Consider the following 21,725-nt stretch of genomic DNA (forward strand, 5'->3'; position numbering starts at 1 on the left):
TTTATAAAAGAAATTGAAAATTTAGATTTTATTAGAGTTAAAATGTTTAAAAACTGGAAATTTTAAAATAACAATTAAAAATACATTTTTTTAATTATTATATTTTACTTTTTGTAATTCAATTTTAGTAAGAGTATTATCAGTTTGAGTTGGACAATATTATAGGAATGACTACTTTTGAGTTGATATCGATTATATTTCTTTTATTGATATTAATAAAAAATTATTGAAGTTGTTAGAATTTTTATTATTGACAATCGCTATCATTTCTTACTCAACAATAGTTAAAGCTTCCTTAATGAAAACTTTTTTTTTATGTAAATTACATTTTTCAACATATGTTTATCATGATTATTATTTTTTCGACAATGTTTTTTTTATCATTTACACACATGTCTTTCTCTTTTTTCAATAGTTTTGTTGAGATTTGTTTTCTAAAATTAATTAGAATTTCTTCAACCAAAATTGATTAGGATTGCTATTTAGAGAAATTGGTTAGCCAACATTGAAAAAAAAAACAGTTAGTGAAAAAATTCAACTATCAATATAGTATAAAAATGACAATCTAAATAACTACTGTGCAACTGAAAACAATTCCACTCGACATCAATTGAATTTCTTTTTATAAATATAAGATAAAAGATATTAAAAATGTTTGATTTTTTGGGCCTAACTGGGTGTTCAAATTGGGCTCAGTTGGAGGGTTAACAGATATCTTGAGAGTGCTTCATCTTACACCTCCAACGTCTCATCCTGCACCTCCAAAAATTCAATTTTTAACTTTCTGACATCCTCTACCTTCAAATTTTTTAAAAATTTTATTTCTTCTGTTTCTTATTAAAGATATTTTAATAACTATTTTTTTTATTTTCTTCTCTTTCTTATTAAAGACACTCTACACCACCTTAAAATTAATTCTAATTTAATTTAAAATTTAAATATTATTTAATATAATTTTATATTTTAATAATTATTAAAATATGATTTATATTATAATAATAACTATATTAAAAAAATAAAAATAAAAGAATAAAAAAATAATAATAATAATAATATAAAATTTAACTTAATATATTCAAATATATTAAATTATATTAAAATATTAAAATAAATTAAACAATTATTAAATTGAAAATAAAAACAAAAAATTTTAAAAACTTGTTATCGAAAATCAGTTTTGTTTTTTATTTAAATTTTAATCAATATTTATTTTAACTAAAAATTATAGCATTATTTATTATATTTTAATAATTATTAAAATATAATTTATATTTTTATAATAGTTTTATTAAAAAATCAAAATAATAAATTATAACATTATTTATTATATTTTTATAATAGTTTTATTAAAATTTAAATAAAAATCAAAATTTTAGAAAAATTTATTTATCGGATATCCATATCCAATTAGAAATTTATCGGACATCAATATCCGACTAACGTTTTTAAAATTTTGTTTTTTATTTAAATTTTAATAATTATTTAATTTAATTTAATATTTTGATATAATTTAATATATTTAAATATATTAAATGTGATTTTTAATATAATTTTTATTTTTATTATTTTTACTCTTATTTTAGTTATTATTACTTTTATTTTTTAATAAAAATATTATAAAAATATAAATCATATTTTAATAATTATTAAAATATAAAAATATAATAAATAATGCTATAATTTTAATTAAATTAAATATTGATTAAATTTTAAATAAAAAACAAAACTGATTTTCGGTAACAAGTTTTTAAAAAATTTTGTTTCTATTTTCAATTTAATAATTGTTTATTTTATTTTAATATTTTAATATAATTTAATATATTTGAATATATTAAGTCAAATTTTATATTATTATTATTATTTTATTATTATTTTTATTTTAATTATTTTATTTTTATTTTTTTAATATAGTTATTATTATAATATAAATCATATTTTAATAATTATTAAAATATAAAATTATATTAAATAATATTTAAAAATTTTAAATTAAGTTAGAATTAATTTTAAGGTAGTGTATAATGTCTTTAATAAGAAAGAGAAGAAAATAAAAAAATAGTTATTAAAATATCTTTAATAAGAAAGAGAAGAAATGAAATTTTTAAAAAAGTTGGAGATGCAGGATGTCAGAAGGTTAAAAATGGAATTTTTGGAGATGCAGAATGAGATGTTGGAGGTGTAGGATGAAACACTCTTGATTGATGAATCTAAAGCTAGCTCCAAAGAAAATGATGAAAATAATAAAATATTGTGATTTTTAAATAATAAAGAAAAAAAAAGTTTTAATAGGATTTTAAATTTTGAAATTGATGGTTGAAGTTCCAGCTACGGCGATGGTTGGCACAGGCAGAAGGTAAGTAAGGAAAGTGTGTTGGCGGTAGTAATGTCTATTTCAATAAGACATTAAGTTTAGGATAATATTCTTTCACAATATTTTTTTCACAACATTTTAACATATCTATGTGTCATTTTGTATTGGTTCAAAATTATTTCACAATCAATAATAATAATCATAAACACTAATATAGACCAATCACAAAATAACACAAATGATGTTAAAATGTTATGAAAAAAGCGTTGTGAAATATATTGTCCTTAAGTTTAATATATAAATAAGTTTGAATTTAAAACATTAAATAAAATTAAAAAATTATATAAAATATATAAAATTAAAATGTCTAAATTTATTGTTTTAAAATTTATAATTAAAAATATAAAAAGTTTGAATTCGTATCTCACGGTGTGAGTTGTCAGATAATTTTGCAACGTCGTATTCTCCAAAAACATTCGTGTGATTCTCTGTGTTTTGGATTATGTCCAAAAACATGACCATCACTTTCTAAGGTTATTCATCCGTTGTTGCATCCAAAACTCAAATATTCTCTGTTTGGCTTTATCTTCAGATTTGTATAAGTTTATCACTGTGTTAATATTTATAAGTCAGTCTCTCAGTTATATAACATTCAAAATCATTATGATAGTGCTTCAAAATTTAAGTTAACCTAAATTCATAAAAACTAATTAGACAGAAGTGATTGCGTATTCGTAACCACCACCAAGTCAGATTCCCACCCACTTTTTGAGACCACCACATGTTTGTAAAAATGCCATTGCTTATCTTAGCTCAATGCTAAACACCACCACGCAATAAAATATCGTCTCTACCAAACTCCACCACACTACCTTAAATCACAAACTACCATCCTACAAACTCTGACACTATATATATATATATATATATATATATATATATATATATATATATATATATATATATATATATATATATATATATATATATATATATATATATATATATATATATATATATATATATATATATATATATATATATATATATATATATATATATATATATATATATATATATATATATATATATATATATATATATATATATATATATATATATATATATATATATATATATATATATATATATGAATAATGATATTTTGATAACATTTTTTTGACAACATTTTAATACTGTCTACGTGTCATTCTGTAATTGGTCCAAAATTATTCCACAATCAATAATAATAATCATAAACACCAATATAGATCAATCACAGAATGACACGTAAACAGTAATATAGATCAATCACAGAATGACACGTAAACAGTGTTAAAATGTTGTCAAAATATCATTATGCATATATAAAAGAACTCTTTCATTTCACCTTATGTGATCCCTCCATGCTGTCTATCTTCACCAACAAACTCTTTATAAGTGCTTCTATTTACTATCTTTGCTATTGTAATTGAATAAAGATATAACGAATTTATAATATATAACTAATTATAAATTTTATTTTATAAATTAATTTCTAAAATTGAGTTAAATTAAAAAATGTGTAGGCTTCGTTTATTTTGCTTTGAGAAATTAATGTTCACTATAATATCAATAATAAGATAAATTATCAAAACTTATGTTTTTATTCGACTTAATAATTTCTTATCAATTAGAAATCAAAGTTAAAAATAATTTAAATTGAAACTCTAAAATGATCAATATTTGGGATGATATAGTTTATTGTTTTACATGAGATTTTGTCATTTCTCAGAAATTTAAAACTCACGGTGTATAAAATTAGATTTATGAGGCATTGTGTTAGGATTATGTTTGGTAAATCGCTTTAGCAATAAAGAACACAGTAAGGCCTTTCCTTTTTTTTTCTTCGATTACAAAAGTAAGGTCTTTTTTCTTTAATGATCATATTACTCTCATTTGAAGTGATTTCTTTTATTATCAAAAGATCATCTTTCAAACATTTTGAATATCTACAACTCAAATTAAATTCAATTTTTGCGGAAATTGATCTGATCCGTTATAAAAGAAATCAAAGTATGACGTAATCTATTAGTCCATTAGATATTTTTCTTTACTTTAATCAATTGCATTTATATTATTTATGACATGAAATTTTAATTTAAGAACAAAGAATAAAAAATTATAATTTTTCTTATATTATATTTAAATAAGAAAAATCTAAACATGGCTTAACTTACGAGCCTTTTGCCTTCAACTTTCAATTTATAATAATTTCAACTCTTACACTTCCAATTTATAAAATTCAACCTAATTTATTAGTTAGTCTTTACAAAAAAAGTCAATATTTTTATCCAATGTTTAAAAATAAAATGTAGAGAATGAACATAATGTATCATTTTCTTAGTCAATAAAAAGTCTTTATACGCAAATACATACATTATCTTACTCTATTTGACAATATAGTTGAAATTTTATTCATTTATTTTGTACACAAACCATGAAAATTTCAATTGAAAAATAATCATATTCAAATCACACGAAACTATTATAAATTTTCTAGAACGACTAAGGTCAGTATTTTCAAAATACATACAAAATTAACTTTTTTTTAAAATTTATTTTACTGCAAATCCTTCGTGTCCCTTTTTCTTAGGATTACGTTGATAAACATTATCAGGACTTTTTAATAGAATATTGCTACAACAACAGTCAATTATATTAATAATTATTTTTATAATAAATTATAATTTTATATATTTTATTATTATATCTGACAATGAATATATCATAAAAATAAAATTAAAAAAACCTAAAATTTATAAATATTAAAATATGTTTTTTTAGTCAAGTTAAATATTTATAATACTTTTTAAATTTAATTTCTTTTATCCATTTCATCCTATTTTCTCTATTTTTATCCCTTCATCTTATCCAAACCAACATTACAGTCAAATTTATTTATTTCAGATTTATTAATATAAAATGTGATAAGTTTTATTTATTCGAACTTACATATAATAACATTTTTATTGTCGTTTTGTATTAATGAATCTATAATAATAGTTATTACTTACAAAATTAAATAAATATATTTAAAAGGCAATTTTTTTAAAAGAAATTAATATATATAGCAGAGAAAAAATCATTAAGTAAAATTAAGAGACACTTTTACATTTATTTATTTGACATAAGTATAAAAATAAAATATCATAAAAATTTAAATTTTTGTATTTTTTTGAAAAAAAAGTATTAAATAAATGTAAAAAAATTTATACGTGTAAAATTATATTTTTCAAAATCTTAAAGATAAAAAAAGTTGAGAAAAGCAAAAACCATGAATGTTATTTGGTGATTTGAAGTTCACATATCTCTTTTTTTTAATAATCCAACCTGGAAAAACAAATGCTAACATGCAGTACTGTCTCTTTCAAATTATCTCTTTCAAATTAATTTTGTAGTTTATGAAGTTGTTTTGAAATTTCGACACATGCACATGTTGGAAATTCAACCGTGATAAAATTTAAATTTAAATTTGGAGAATAAATTGGAAAAAAAGGAGTCACAGGGGTAGTTCCTAATCCCATGGCAGAGTGTCTCTTTTTCCTGAAAAGAAGGGTAAGGTTGGAAGAGTCAGAGACAGGTCTTTGCTTCTGAAAAAGCTACAAATACCTTTGCCTTTGACAGATTTAAGAAAACTAAGGTTACTTTTGTCTTTTCACTCCATTGAACTTCAAGATATGCATCCACTGCTTCCACTGAGAGAGGAAGAAAGAAAAAACAAGATGAAAATGAGAGAAGGTTGAAGAGAGAGAATATCATATCATAGTGTAGTATAGTGTGTTGGTGTGGCTACTTTGGAGACAGAAAAACCAGACCAACTTATTTGGCTCTGGTTTATGTTTGTGTTATGTAAATTCCTCTTCACAGTCTTCTTCTCTTTCACGTAATTTTCCGAAAGCCAAAGAAAGAAAGACAAGAAAAAATTTGATTTTTTTTTTAATCTTACCCTGATCCTGAATTTGTTCGGTTTCTTCTTTCTGACAATGTTGGAACTTCAGCATTATCGGTTCTGCAACTGACACTTTCAGCAAAGGCAACACCTTCTCACGTTTTGGTGTTACTTGGTCGTCGCTTCTTACCAACATGGCTTCAAAATCCAGGTATGTCAAGTTCGGTGCTTTGTGTTGTGGGTTTCTCTATTGCTTTAAGATCTGGTGTGGGTTTCTTCTACTTTCTTCCGTGTACGGCTTTCGCGAATTCGCTTCTGTTCTGTGTGGTTTTGTAGTTGATGGTTTTGATCTGCTATTTGAAGACATTTGGAACGCCCTTTTCTTCATCTGTGTAAATTTCGATGTTTTTTGGGTTTATGTTTGGAGCGTGCATGAAATTTTAAGATGGGCTTCCTTTATTTCCATTTTTGGTTGTTGTTGAGTCTTGATCTTCTACTGTTCTTGCTGGATTGTGTTTTTCATTTGTGATTGCATCTCCGTGTGTGTTTCTTGCCCTAATTCTTGCTTCTGGGTGGCAGTTACTGACTTAGTATCTCCTTTTTCTATCGGTTGGTGGTTGTTTCTCGGTTGATGAGTTTGGCTTGACGATGCGTTTAGATGCTGAGTTTGGTACTAAAATTTGGTTTTTTAGGCTTAGATCCATCTGTCTGATTGGAGGCAAATATGGCATTTTGTTACATTTTAGTGTCATGTCTTTTCATTTCATTCAATGCATCAGTATGAAGCTGACATTGTGAATCTGATAGATCCGGTTTATCGGAAACCTCCAACAAAGCAACTCCGGCCACTCCCAACAAGGCACGGCCATCAACTCCCAACAAAACGTCACCTGCAACTCCAAGAGTTAGTAGACTCAGCAAAGGAGTGTCCAAATCGGAGTCAGAATCGCCATCACCTCTGCAAAATTTGCGCCTCTCTGCAGAAAAATCGTCGCCACGAGCTTCGAATTCAAAGCCTGTCACCGAGCGCAAATCACCAAGACCTGCATCCACCACACCTGATGTAAGTTACAGTAAATGTACTTTGTATCACCTCTTATCTGAGATTGATTAGTCATATCTGGCTTTATTACTAAATGGAAACTCTGGGAAAGTTGGACTGCTTGCTTTTCCAGTTCTGTTTTTCTGTGAAAATTTTGAATTTTCTAAAGTCTCAAGTCTGTTAACAAGTGTATATAAAATAAGTAAAAGTTAAATGTGTTACCATTTGTTAGTTATTTGACATTTTTTTTTCTGGGAATTTGAAAGTTTATGTTATCCACGACTTTTTATCCATTTATAAGATGTACTGTAAGTGGTATGTGAATATTGATAGTTTGGTATGGCACAAAAGGAAAATCTGTGTAGTCATACTTTTTCTTTGGTTATCTGTCTCCTTATACATGCTTATTATGTTCCTTGAATTCCAGAAACAACTTCCAAGAGTTGCGAAGGGTTCAGAATTGCAGACGCAGTTAAATCTTGCTCAAGAAGATCTAAAGAAAGCAAAGGAACAGCTGATTCAGGCTGAAAAAGAGAAGGCAAAAGCGATTGATGAGCTGAAAGAAGCGCAGAGAGTGGCTGAGGAAGCAAATGAGAAACTCATGGAGGCAATGGTGGCTCAGAAGCGGGCCGAGGAGGATTCCGAGATTGAGAAGTTCCGAGCCGTTGAGTTGGAACAGGCTGGAATTGAAGCTGTTCAGACGAAGGAAGTGGAGTGGCAGAAAGAGCTGGAAAGTGTGAGGAACCAGCATGCTTTGGATGTGGCTTCTCTTCTCTCCACTACTCAGGAGCTTCAGCGGATTAAGCAAGAACTTGCCATGACTTGTGATGCAAAGAACCAGGCACTGAGTCATGCTGACGATGCAACTAAAATTGCGGAGCTTCATGTGGAGAAAGCCGAGATTCTTTCAGCTGAACTGATGCATTTGAAGGCCTTACTAGATTCGAAGCTGGAAACCGAGGCTAGGGAAAACAAGATTGTATCTGAGCTGCAAACAGAGATTGATGCTCTTAATGAAGAACTTGAAAAGGCAAAGGATTATGATGTGAAGTTGACGGAGAAAGAAAATCACATTGAACATCTTAATGTGGAGCTTGAAGCTGCCAGGATGGCTGAATCTTATGCACACAGTCTGCTAGAGGAGTGGACGAAAAAGGTCGAGGAGCTAGAAGTGAAGGTTGAAGAAGCAAATAAGTTGGAGAGATCTACATCAGTGTCTTTGGAATCAGTAACGAAACAGTTGGAAGGAAGCAATGAGTTGTTACATGAAGCAAAATCTGAAATTTCTAGTCTTAAAGAGAAGGTGGGATTGTTGGAAATGACAATTGGTAGACAGAGAGAAGATCTTGAGGAGTCAGAGCGTTGTCTTCTTGTGGCTAAGGAAGGGAGTCTTGAATTGTCAAAGAAGGTTGAAAGTCTGGAATCTGAACTTCAGACAGTCAAAGAAGAGAAGGCTCAGGCTTTGAATAGGGAAAAGCTTGCAGCTTCCAGTGTTCAGACCCTATTAGAAGACAAAGACAAACTTATCAATGAATTAGAGATCTGTAGGGATGAAGAAGAAAAGACTAAAAGTGCGATGGAAAGCTTAACTTCTGCTTTGCATGAAGTATCTGCAGAAGCCAGGGATGCCAAGGAAAAGCTATTAGCCAGCCATGTGGAACATGAAAACTATGAATCTCAGATTGAAGATTTAAAGTTGGTCTTGAAAGCCACTGATGAAAAATACGAGTCCATGCTTAACGATGCACGACATGAGATTGATGTTCTTACATGTAATGTTGAAAATTCCAAGAACAACATGGAATGCTCCAAGGCAGAGTGGGAACAGAGAGAACATCATCTTGTCAACTGCTTAAATCTAACTGAAGAAGAGAACTCATCCCTTGGAAAAGAAATCAACAGGCTGATTCGTTTACTCAAGGAAACTGAGGAAGAAGCTGGTGCCAAGAAGGAGGAAGAAGCACACCTAAAGGAAAATCTCAAGGAAGTTGAGGCTGAGGTGATCCACTTGCAGGAAGAACTTAAAGAAGCAAAGGCCGAGAGCATGAAGTTGAAGGAGAGTCTATTGGACAAAGAAAACGAGTTTCAGAACGTATTTCAAGAAAATGAAGAACTTCGAACGAGGGAATCAACATCTATTAAGAAGGTGGAGGAGTTATCTAAGATGCTTGATGAAGCTACGAGCAGAAATCAGCCTGAGGAAAATGGGGATGTTACTGACAGTGAGAAAGACTATGACATGCTTCCTAAAGTAGTTGAATTCTCTGAAGAGAACGGACACGGCGGAGAGGACTTGTCCAAGAAGGTAGAGCTTTCATCCAATGAAGAGGGACTCAGGCAAAACTTACAGGAAGAAAGTATTCCCTTGGATGACAAGTCTGAGAAAACTGAATCTCCCAAAGCTGTGAATGTGAATGGAAAAGTGAAAGAAGATGCAGATAAAGGAAAAGATGATTCTGCAGAAGCAGAATTTAAAATGTGGGAGAGCTGCAAGATTGAGAAAAAGGAATTCTCTCCAGAGAGAGAACCAGAGCCTGAATCCTTACAAGATGAAGTTGACTCAAAGAAAGAGGGTGGTGAGGGCTTTGAGCAGATGAATGGAGCCTCTTTAAAAGAGAACGTTGATGATAGTGGGAGGAACTCACCATCAAAGGAGCAAGTGAAGAAGAAGAAGAAGCCTTTGCTTGGCAAGTTTGGAAGCCTGCTGAAGAAAAAGGGTGGTAGCAATCACAAATAGTTTACAACATTTTACCTTGGCAGGTATATTGAACATTAAATTGTTTGCATGTATTTGCTTTATGATTTTGCTTCTTGATGAATAGCTTTTAAAGAATGACTGAGGCATGTAATATTGTTTAGGAGTCTTACTCTAGTCACTTATTTTGGTTGCGGTTCTCCATGTTGACAGTAAATTGTATGTGTTGGAATTATTGTTATTTTTTTGTCCCCTGTTGTTCTGATTCTTCTTGCCCTTCTACACAGATCTGACCAAATTAAGAAGTGGCAAGTTGGATTGTATTTTTATACCATCTTATCTTCATTCCAATGAAAGTTAGATAGAACTTCTGATGTTTGCTACCCCTTTGACATATAATCACCACTTGCTGTTTCTCTCAACATACACACAGTGCTTAATTACAATCCTTCTGATCGACATCTGAATTTCTACGTTGTTTTGTTAAAACATGTTTTTGCATGTTGTATGTAATAGAGAAAAAAGTTACTACTTTAATGATTGATTGACATATTGGTTTCCTTACAAGTTTACAACTACAATGATTGATTCAGCATAGTCAGCGATTCTGCACATTCTCTTGGTTGATTGCATTTGTCTCTTCCCCTCAGGAGGCAGTTTTTCTATATTGAGGAAATGTACTGCAGGGAATAAAATACTCAGATGAAAAAACCTGTTGAGATTGCTTATAATATTAACTGATGATTTTCCAATCTTTTCATTTTAAATTAATCAAATCCTCATGCACGTGCGTGATGTTTTTTTTTTTGGTTAAAATCACAAAAGTTCTCTAAAAAATTTAACATTGTTTTTACTGTTCCAAGTATTCTCATTGGTAGATAACTGCAACATACTAAACCCATCTTCATCTTCCATTGGTGTATTCGTATGAATTTGTGATATTTTACAAATCAGACTATCTCATATTTTCAACTTGTATGAGAGGACGTTGGTAACATCATTTAAGCCGTATTAATTTTTTTTATATATAACAAAAGTATTTTCTTTCAGAAAAGTGTAATAATAGAAGGTAATGCGTTTTATTGAGAGATTAAGCATAAGTATGGATACGTAAATCTCACATTGAAGCAGTATACTTTCAAGTAGAAAGTCACAAAAATAATAAACAATACGTTTGGAAATACGTTTCCGGTCTCCTAAAATATTCTGGTGACTTTTTTAGATAGGTTTCTCAATTTTTTTTAAGAATAGGTTTAATAATTCTGGTGACATTTATTTTAGATAGGTTTTTCAATTTTTTTTTGTCATAGTTGAGTTTTTATTTTAAAAAAAATTGAAATAATTAAGTTTTGTAGCTAATTCTATACTAATATATGTGGTTTTTTGAATTTTTTTTATATTTCTTTTAAATTTCTTTTTATTATATTTTTAAAAAAATTTCATGTCTCAAACTAACATGGTAATAAGTGGCCATGACCGTGTGAACCGAGACAAGCGGAACTGAACCAAAGACGAATCAAGTTGAACCGAACCGTGAATTTGGTATAATTTCAGTTTTAATATACTTCACATTCAATCAATCTCATTTTTCTTTTCTCAGTATGATTTTATGTTTTCAAAAAATTATACCAGCCGACTTTTATGATAAAAACAAATTAAATCTGATATACGTCGACAAATCAATAAACACAATTTAATTTAATCTTATTACTAATATTTTCAGTCAGTGGATGTATTCACGAATAGTAATTTAATAATTTTCTTATGTAATGTAGTGTGGTGAAAATAAAAAAGAAAAAGTTAAACAATTTTAAAAGACGGAATAAAATATGTATTAGAAAAATAGATATGAAGAGTATAAATTTGAAGCAGGAACCTTGGGGAGTAGTCAATGTGGGTGGAAGACCGAAGAAGAAGAAGCAACGAACGATGTGGCTGGAGATTATCTTCGGTTTGGTCTTCTACAAATTGTTCCGACGATTCTTTTACGACGACGATGTTTTAGACATGGAGGGATCTGATTATTCTGTTCTTTTCTCCGTCGCTGATAGGTCTCTTTTTCTTTTTCTTCTTTCTTTTTCCTATTTTTCTTCTAGGGCACAAATCAAGTTCAATTTTTCTCAGGCTTAAAAAAATCTATGGAGCAAATGTGTATGTGGGTCTTCGAATTCCCGATGCTGACACTGCTTCTCGACAGAGCATTGATATTGTTCTTCTCACCAAACAGTATTCTCTCTTTTCTTCGTTTCAATCTTTTTGTTATTTTGGCAATGTCTACTACTGGATATTGTTCTTCTCACCAAACAGTATTCTCTCTTTTCTTCGTTTCAATCTTTTTGTTATTTTGGCAATGGCTACTACTGTAAGTTTTTCTTCGATATATTGTAGATAATTGAAGTATGGTTTCGTTTTTATTTTGAATTTCAACTTATTATACTGCAGAGAGCTGGCGGTGGTTTCTGTGAAAAACTACTCAGGAATTTTGACAATTGGTGGCGATGGTAGCTGGCTCTGTGAAAAGCCAGACAAACGTAAAGCAGAGCGTCACCCTGATCCTGTAAGGAACCACTGAAATCGTATTATTATTATTATTATTATTATTATTATTATTATTATTATTATGTTCTTATATATGCTGAATATTATCTTTAATTGCCTCACAGAATGCTGTTTCATAAGATGGGATGAATTAAAAACTGGTTTGGATGTTTATTAAATTATACTATAAAGAGTGATTTGGGCTTCTTTTTGCTCACTTTTTTTATTTATTTTATCGATACTGCTACATTGGACGTGGAAGAACACCAGTCGATTGCCTAATTAGTAAGTTTGTTCGTCAACTGTTTTCTCAAATTATGTACAGGTGGAAGAAACACGGAAGCAAGCTTCTATTCTCGAATCATATCTTGAACAGAGAGGGGTTGCTCTGCCTGAAGGATACATATGTTGCAAAGTTATACTTCCAAATCCTAAATTATGGTATGATTTTGAATCTACTTGTAATTTTACTCACTATTATTAGTGCCAATTTCTTCTTCTAATCTTTTAGATCCTACTCTCTTTTGATTTGTGATTTGTAATCATAACAAAAAGTATAGTTGCCGCGCCAATATCATAACTAATCTTGAATCTTGGGTAACTGTATCAATAAGTACATTCTGTGTAGAACTCAAAATGAGTATTGACTCTTGAGTAACATCATTAGTATGCTATTGTTTAATGCTAACGGTATCATTCTTCTCTCCTCCATTACCATCATCTAAAAAATAAAAAAGCTTTAAGTTTGCTTCATGAAGAGGAAACTCTGCCAATTCAAGAAGCCTAACACAACACCATTGTCAACTGGGTCATGCATGCTTCACTAATGTCCCACAACTTGTCTGTCCTTTTCTATACATTATATTCTTCATCCTTTTTAGACAAAAGTTGAGGGTTTGAATGCGCATAAACCAGATATCATTAATTTTGGGTCCATTTTGTTTTTCTTCAAAGAATGAGTAAAAGAGTATGTATGTACATGAATTCATCTCACAACATGAGGAAAAACATAGTTGGACTAGAAGCTTTAAATTTTTTCAGATATATATCAAGAAGTATCCAACTCACATCAGAAAAAAGATCAAATGAAAAAAAGAATGGATACTTTTCAGATACGTATCAGGCAGTATCAGGGAAAAAAACAATTGAAAATGCATACCTGAGTGTCCAAAGAGTATTAGTATACTACAATACTTGTAACGGACTAATGACTATTTTACTATTTACATGTTTATGAAATCTTTGCATGAAATGAAGAAATAAATTCTGTATAATTTCTAGTTAAATTTTTGTATATGTTAAAGAAGCTGCAAATGTTGGAGTATGGTTCAATTACTTGAGAAGCAGTATTTTTTACATGAAAAATGCATCTGCAAATCTAGTCAAAGGCAACTGAGAATTTTATCTTACCTCTTTTGCTAATGCATGTCAAAATTATTAATTAATCTCTTTATTTGTATTTGCAGTGCCATTCCTGTAGATGGTTTTCCATCTGAAGTTATTACCCATGATCAATGGATTCAACTGAAGTCAGAGGCAAAGAGCAAACTGTCTAGTTGGGTAAAGAGTGCTTTTCGTAGTGGGAAGAAGGATATGCTGGAATCTGTTAATCAGAATCTTGATTTTGTCCTTAGCTCAGCACCAATATGGGATAGGTTAGTTACCATTTTGTACTTGATTAGTCACTGCATTTTTTTAGTAAAACTTGTTGCAATTCGAGGCTTGTTAAAGGGTCCTTTACACAACCTTGGCTTAGGGAAGCAAATATGTGAATCCATCTGTGACCTATCAGATATTGGCTTGTTAAAAATCTGGTTTCTCTTTGCTGAATGTGTGTCAAAAGCCCATTCAACATCAATGCTCTATTAAGAGAAGGCCCGATAATGGATTTATGTATGTAGCATCTCAGAGTTAGAAATGATCATGCTAAAGCTAGCTTGGAGCTACAATGCATAGGACCACTCGAGCCACAATGCATAGGACCACTCGAGCCTTCAGCTGGGTTTCTTTTTCTTTATTGAAGAGATTTTTAATACTGTTATGAAATGACTAATGGGTGGTTCCATGTATTTTACTTGTGTGTGTGTGTATATATATATATATATATATATATATATATATATATGTATATATGTATATATATGTATATATATATACATATATATATATACATACATATATATATATATATATATTTGTGATTTCACTATTTCAGTGCCTTCCTTTTGGATGATTTAAAACACTAATGTATGTTGCTTTAGTCCCTACTTAAGAAAATGATTTTGGTGCAGCCGAGGAAATTATTCTGAATCAGAATCTTCGATTCTGATCAGTTTTTGGGTTAGTTGTGATCAAAATGGGGTTTAGAAATCAGATATGCATGCCTTCATAACATTGTGTTTTGGAGCTTTGTTGATATCATTTAATAGTTACCAAATCGTAGTTTTTCACTTACAAAGAGATTGTTTGGTTTATAGGGTGGAGCTTAAAGGCAACAAGTACGTATTGGGTGACTTTCTGGAATTTAAGGGCAAACGAGAAGATGTTGAGGCTTTAAGACATATTAGAAGATCAAAAGTTAGTCGCGTGGTAATCCAAAAGACAAGCATGTTTGGACTGGGTAATCTTTTTGGGAATAAATTATGGTTGTGCTTTTCCAGTTGTATTTGTTTGCTTAACAGTGATTATGATATCCTCAATCCCCGAAACGTAGTAAAAGTAGTATACTCCTTTATGTTAAAAGTATGAGTTAAGATCAAGAAGAATCAAGGCACAAAATCACTGTGCGAAGGGAGAAAGAATGTTAACATTCTAAAATTAGCTCTTATACGCTAGAGGTGCCCTTGGTATGCTAAAAATTAAAGGACTGGACTAAACACCATCCAAAAGTTACAAAAAAAAAGACCTTCCTATCTGTGACAGTTCTACTTCCTAGCCACTTTCTCTTCCTCTATTTGCCCCCTCTACTCTTTCTAGCCCGTCTCTCTCAACTTCTTGTGTGGTTGGGCTGTGAGTTAGTCACCAAACAACAAAATTTGGGTTGTAATTCAAATATTTATATTCTGCTATTTTAGTTATATTGTCCCTCAATGTACATCAAACGCATCTTAGTTGATATTTGGAAGTCAGAAGAAAGGCGTTTTTTTTATCTCCTCATTGCTGATTATTAATGCTGCGGTTCATCTAATTATGATGTAAATAAATACCTGAGGCAAATGATCTTCAGTAAAACTATGGTTTCAACTGATAAATACCTTTCTCTGAGGGAGGGGAAAAAAAATCACGAAAGCAACCTTTCTATAGTTGTACTGATTTGGTCATTGGTTTGCGGTTTCTTTGACTAACTTGGAATGATTTGCAGCTCCTTCCAGGCTTCAAGTTCTATGCAGGTTGCGGGACTACAGAGGTGAAGGTGCTTCCGAATCAGAGTGGAAAGAAGAAACCGTAAGATCAAGTACAGAGATAATCTTTCAGCCTGAAAATGGTTCAAAAGTTCGAAAGTTTAAGCTCTCCTCAGTGAGCTCTATGCTTCTTAGTGCTTGAAGTTGGCCAAACTAAAGAAGGGCATTATAGTGATGATTTTTGCAGCTTGCATCCATCTCTCTTCTATTTTATATTCCTCTATATGCCCCTTCAAGGATTTATACTCTTCGTTAAGCTACATGAAATGGATATATATACATTATTAGCCTTTGAAAATATCAATATAGTAAAAAATGTCTGTCTCCTCGACATGAAAGTTACTGCTTTCCAACTATTTCTTTTTTTCGAAGAGCATGTCTTATGTATATTTTAATATAATGAACAGTTTTTTTTGTGAGGTTCATCTTTAACTTTCAGCTTTATGTCTCCCATACAGTGACTAAACATTTGTTATCTTTTCCCCTATTGTGAATTTCTTAGAAATATTGCATGTCTCCATGGTTTTCAAATGATCAGTCTAACCCTATTCAATGACAAGATTCACCCTCAACGATCAATAGCTTCTATTCTAGCAACCACAAAGTTAGCATCTCACCATCTACTTCAGAGTCGTAAAAAAATTTATATTAGAATGTGTCATGATGTGTAAATTGTGAGTGGTAATCAAACATCAACTATCCTTACCTGAAGATTGTTAACTCTTGTAATCGAAGGTCGTCAATAGAAATTTTCTCTTAAAGTATTTAGGTGAATCCCCTTCTCATCTAATTCACATCAATGATTCATGCCGATTGAGCTTTCTAATACATCAATGCTCATAATTTTATTATTTCATCAGAGCTAATGAACTCTATCAGAAAACTTAAAGTATCTAGAATAATCTGCATGGTTATATTAGTTGTGTGTATATTAACGTTATCATCTCTTGCATGAATTTACCTAAGGCAAAATGAAATTAACAAATTTCTTCCAACACCCTATTAAACCGGATTTTGCTTTCCGGAATACACTAAGCTAGTTTCGGAAATATTTATCAAGAACACACTCATTCCACCCTATTTTAGATAAAAATTTCCTTAAGTTTGTGATGGGGTGCAAGAAGAAATGTGATTGATGCAGGAAGAAACACCTTTTTTTTAAGTTAGGTTGCAAGTCACCTATTTTGCCCAAATTAAGGTACATAAGTTTTTGTTGAGTATTTAAACACTTAGAAGCATGAGAAAAGGGAATCCAATTAAGAACATTAATTTAAAATTTTCAAAACATTTATATATATTGTATTTGAAGAAAAACTGTCATATTATAAGATATATGGATATTGAAATTCAACTTAAAACAGTGATAATGTGAAATAGTAACGATTGATAGTATTATTTTTACAATGGTTTCGTTGCATAGTGGACCAAAGTGGATTACTTGAAGAAATTACACAATTTTTGGACTATATCTTTGCCTTATTGGGTTAGAATCAATAGGATTAGTCTTACCTAACATGTAACAAAAACTCTTGACTTTTATATACAAAGATACATTATGATGAAGCCGAAGAACTAAAACATGTGGTTCAATTTTCTAGGTTGCTTTCTAGTACCACTGTCAAAGGACAAAATCATTGCATAGACTCATGGTTAAAAGCCAATGTGTTAAAAAATAAAATTAAATTAGAAAATATTTGTTTAACTTTTATACAATTCAGTCATTCAAATAATAATCCAAGAATTCAATTCTGTGCAACTATTTCTTATCACTTTATGATTCAAACATTAATAAATGTTATCCATAACAAATAATACAAAGTAATTTATTATTTTAAGTGTCATAAATAGGGAAGACATTGAAGAAGAGACATTAAGTGTTGGAGATTGAAAGTTCCACATGTCATGTTCACTCACCTAATAAAGGTGAAAGTTTGCATGCTTTAAGTAACAGAAAAAACAAAGAATTATTGAAGACAATATAAAGCAACCAATGACAATAATGCAAGAGAAGTCCAGACAAAAACACAAACTCATATATTAAGAAAAACAATCTCAAGAACCCAATTTTCAGTTTTGATTTTCTCAGGTGAAACTTCTCTTTCTTCATGTTTCCATATGTAGTCAGTCATTTGGGATCATATTCTTATAAACAGTAATACACTTGAGAAAAAGAGAACTTGCTTTTATATATATATATATATATATATATATATATATATATATATATATATATATATATATATATATAGAAAGTTTTATATTGAGTTTTGTTTATCATAGTTATCTTTTTAAAAAACATTTCAAAGAATATAAAAAAAGAAAAAAAATATTTAAATTATTTTAAATTTCAACTCTTAAACCATCAACTAGTATAGAAATAAATTTTTAACTTAAAAAAATCAAAATATAATATAATATGGTTACATTTTAAAAAAAATTAACAACTTAAAAGACTTTAATTAAAAAAGAATCGAAACCTTTTTTACTTCGATTCTTAACTAATGTCATACGCTTACCAATTTTTTTTATCTTGTCTTAATATATTTCAATTCGAAAATTGTTTTTAATTTTTTTAAATAATCATTGTCATTTTTTTTCACTTTATCAGTACTAGTGAATGTGAAAATATTAAATATAATAGAATAATCTTCTCTTAACAAATATTATGTTATTATAAAATGCATTTTGAAATTTTTATGGTTTCAGGAAATTTTATTTAGATTAGATTATAAAATATTTTCCCTACACTATTATAAAGAATCATTGACAGTTGAACTTGAGTTAGTATCATAATTTCTTTTATCTGAATCTCCTTATAATATATATAAATGAGTCATTTGAGTCGAGTCTCTACACAGCTAATCGTTATAATATTGATTATCTTTTTATCCATTCTTCAAGTTTCCATTGAAGTCTCCATTTTATTTAATTAATTTTTCCTGTCAAAGATACTAGTTTGTGTGGAAAATATAATGAGACAAACAATAAGTGGATTGCAAGCATTTTCTTCAGCATGAATGGCTTATTTCCAACCATTGACATTTTCTGTGAAGGAAACCCTACCAACTCCATTTTTGTTTTCATAGTTTTATACGAAGAAGATGAAAATCACACACTCTGGTGTATGATCTAATGATGAATCTCCATGTTACATTATAATATACAATGCATAAGCTTTTCTATATTTAGATCTCTGGAATCGATCAATTAATCCACTGTCAATATTAATACACACAAAACAACCTTAACTAAATTAACAATAGTACATATTTATTTCTGTGAAAACTCTCAAATACCATGCATCTTTTTCATTGGACTGTTGACCATGTCTGGTTAGAATGTTGGCTGCAAAATAAACAGATAGAATGAGAGAGAATAATTAGTGTACAGAAATGGGAATAATTAGAGTACAAGCAAACTTACTCTATGAAACCTTTCCAATAATTATCGGTTGCATCTTCTTCCATGAAATCTCCCCACGTTAACTCAAAGGTGGTGGAAGAAGGATTACAACACTCCTTTGAGTTTGCATTAAAATTTTCTGCTTTTACTGGAGAATGTTCAGGCGAGGCAGAAACCAGATTTGGAAGGGAATTTGATGGAGAAGGCAGCTGAAGGGCCTCAAAGTTTTGGACATTGGGAAGGATTTGAGAAACTGAATTACCATCATGAAGGTTTTGGAGATTACTACACTGATTAAACCCCAAAACGTCATTCAGAAAACCATCTGTCAGTGAAGAAGGAGAAGGAGTGGCACCAGTGAGCTGAAACATGTTTTGCAGTAACTGGAATTTGGCCAGTTGCGTGACATCTGAGTGTAGCCTTAGAGCATTGTTTATGTCACAAGGGTTTGTGAAACTGCTGACAATTTTTGCAGCTTCCAAAATCTGCTGTAGATTGGTAAGAAGGTTTAGGTGATCAGTTCTTGGACGGTGAGTCACTGGGTCTAACCCCATTTGCAAAAGCTTCTTCCTTAAATGTGTGTTCCACAGATTCTTAATTTCATTATCAGTTCTTCCTGGCAGATGAGATGCTATAGCTGCCCACCTGATAATAAACAATGAAAACAAATTTAGAAGAATAATGATTATTTGATACACCTAAATTTTTTATATTCATCTGAAACTATCCTTCACTTTTTACTCTTTTCTTTCTTGAAAAAATACAAAAATTTATACTTTTATGACCATTTTATCCTTACAGTCCGTGTCAAATGAATGTAAAAATATTTTATGGGACCATTATTTAATTTAGAATACTAAAATCATGCTCATCATTCAAGTAGTCATGATTCTTGTGTAGACGATGATGAAGAAGAAGAAGGTGTGAGGATTATAGTTAGTTACTTATTGCCAAGAACAGCATGTAAATTGATGATGAGTTGCTCTTCTTCATCAGAGAATTTGCCTCTTTTGATATCAGGTCTGAGGTAATTAGTCCATCTTAGTCTGCAACTTTTTCCACATCTGTTCAATCCTGCAAGCTTTGGAAGGGCTCTCCAACTTCCATGGCCATGCTTCTGAATGTAATCCACTAGTATTTTATCCTCTTCTGGGCTCCATGGCCCCTTCTTCAACCCACTTTCATCACTGCTTGGTGTTCTCATCATCACCACTGCATGCAATAATAATACTAATTCATGATGAAATAACAATATAGTATAAGGATATGCAGTTTCATTGAAGAGACCAAAAAAGAGAAAGAGAAACCAATTACCTTTGAAGTTTTCTTGAAGAGGATGATAAAACTAACATTTACCACATAAGTGTTTGTTATATATAAGGTTACGATGTATGCATCATGTTGTGGTGGCATCGTACACAAAGTCATATAGATAACGACCCTGAAAGGAATCTGCACACACTCACTCCACAAATTGCATTTATTTTTACTCATAATAATCTCTAATATGTCAACCAACAGTTACGTAAATATTTTCCTTTTAGAAATCATACACATTATAATCAACAGTTTCAGTTGAAAATTCTTACCTCGTTTTTGTCAGTATTCTAAAACACGATATTATCTTCAGCTTCCATATATATATATATATATATATATATATATACACTGAAATATGAAATCATATCAGTTTTCATATCTTAATCTTCAGCACATTAATTAGAGTAACCTAAATGTCGTGCATCTCTTTCATGTAATTATAACTTATATTCTTCTCCTTAAATTTTATCTATTTTGCAACCTTAATCTATTCTTAGTATAAATCCAATCCATACATACATTACACATATTAATGGACTTTAGTGATAAGAAAACACAACATGGATAAAATCTAATTTCAATTATATAAATGATTGGCATCACCAAAAACTGTAAGTTTACAGTCTTCATCGTTATATATCAATTTTCTCTTTTTTTATGTAAGACTTATGCTTACGCTTGACTTTATAATTGATAAAAACTGATATCTACATAACAGTAGCTTCTGTGACAAACCTTCTTTCTCTTTATGATTTGACTTTATTTAATTTGTGGTACAAAAGTAGCAAGACTATAGCTAGTGGAGTCAACATAACCGGAACAAAAGTGATTTTGTTTTATGCAGAAAGAAAGGAAGAAAATGGTGAATAGAGAAGTGAAAAGAATAAATGAATGAATGGGAAGGATATACGTAGAAGGGTTAGATGGTGAAAATTTCAAAAGGGGCTAGGTATTGGTAGAGAAGGATATAGATGTATGAGTATGACCTTGTTCACTTGTCCAACAAGAACAAGGCACATGCATGTATGCGTGTGGCTAGGGCAACATGTTCCAAAACACATCACAAAAACAGCAACGAACTTCAA

The 21,725-nt window shown here is 30.1% G+C and overlaps 3 protein-coding genes across 4 annotated transcripts; 2 read left to right on the forward strand and 1 right to left on the reverse strand.

The window, feature by feature from the left end:
* The first annotated feature begins 5,875 nt into the window (after nucleotides 1–5,875).
* Nucleotides 5,876–10,231, forward strand: LOC108320896 (WEB family protein At3g02930, chloroplastic). Its single transcript, XM_017552490.2, has 3 exons — nucleotides 5,876–6,453; nucleotides 7,050–7,305; nucleotides 7,712–10,231. The coding sequence occupies exons 1-3, from the start codon at nucleotides 6,437–6,439 to the stop codon at nucleotides 10,019–10,021; spliced, it is 2,583 nt and encodes an 860-aa protein (XP_017407979.1). The 5' UTR covers nucleotides 5,876–6,436; the 3' UTR covers nucleotides 10,022–10,231.
* A 1,610-nt stretch (nucleotides 10,232–11,841) lies between these two features.
* On the forward strand, nucleotides 11,842–16,216 carry LOC108320831 (uncharacterized). Of its 2 annotated transcripts, XM_017552378.2 has the most exons (7): nucleotides 11,842–12,030; nucleotides 12,104–12,205; nucleotides 12,422–12,536; nucleotides 12,843–12,958; nucleotides 13,984–14,172; nucleotides 14,995–15,137; nucleotides 15,879–16,216. In XM_017552378.2, exons 1-7 carry the CDS (start codon nucleotides 11,909–11,911, stop codon nucleotides 16,058–16,060), a joined length of 969 nt encoding a protein of 322 aa, XP_017407867.1. In that variant the 5' UTR covers nucleotides 11,842–11,908; the 3' UTR covers nucleotides 16,061–16,216. The 2 variants fall into 2 exon arrangements, with proteins under 2 accessions (XP_017407867.1, XP_052725310.1); XM_052869350.1 differs by lacking the exons at nucleotides 11,842–12,030; nucleotides 12,104–12,205 and adding an exon at nucleotides 12,269–12,285.
* Nucleotides 16,217–19,085: 2,869 nt separating this feature from the next.
* LOC108320858 (transcription factor MYB53) lies at nucleotides 19,086–20,740 on the reverse strand. The gene is made up of 4 exons (XM_017552411.2): nucleotides 20,635–20,740; nucleotides 20,265–20,532; nucleotides 19,342–19,965; nucleotides 19,086–19,263 (listed from the first exon to the last, which is right to left on the reverse strand). Exons 2-4 carry the CDS (start codon nucleotides 20,525–20,527, stop codon nucleotides 19,227–19,229), a joined length of 924 nt encoding a protein of 307 aa, XP_017407900.1. The 5' UTR covers nucleotides 20,528–20,532; nucleotides 20,635–20,740; the 3' UTR covers nucleotides 19,086–19,226.
* Between the last annotated feature and the right edge of the window lie 985 nt (nucleotides 20,741–21,725).

The sequence above is a fragment of the Vigna angularis genome, chromosome 10, assembly GCF_016808095.1.
Source record: "Vigna angularis cultivar LongXiaoDou No.4 chromosome 10, ASM1680809v1, whole genome shotgun sequence".
Lineage (NCBI taxonomy): Eukaryota > Viridiplantae > Streptophyta > Magnoliopsida > Fabales > Fabaceae > Vigna > Vigna angularis.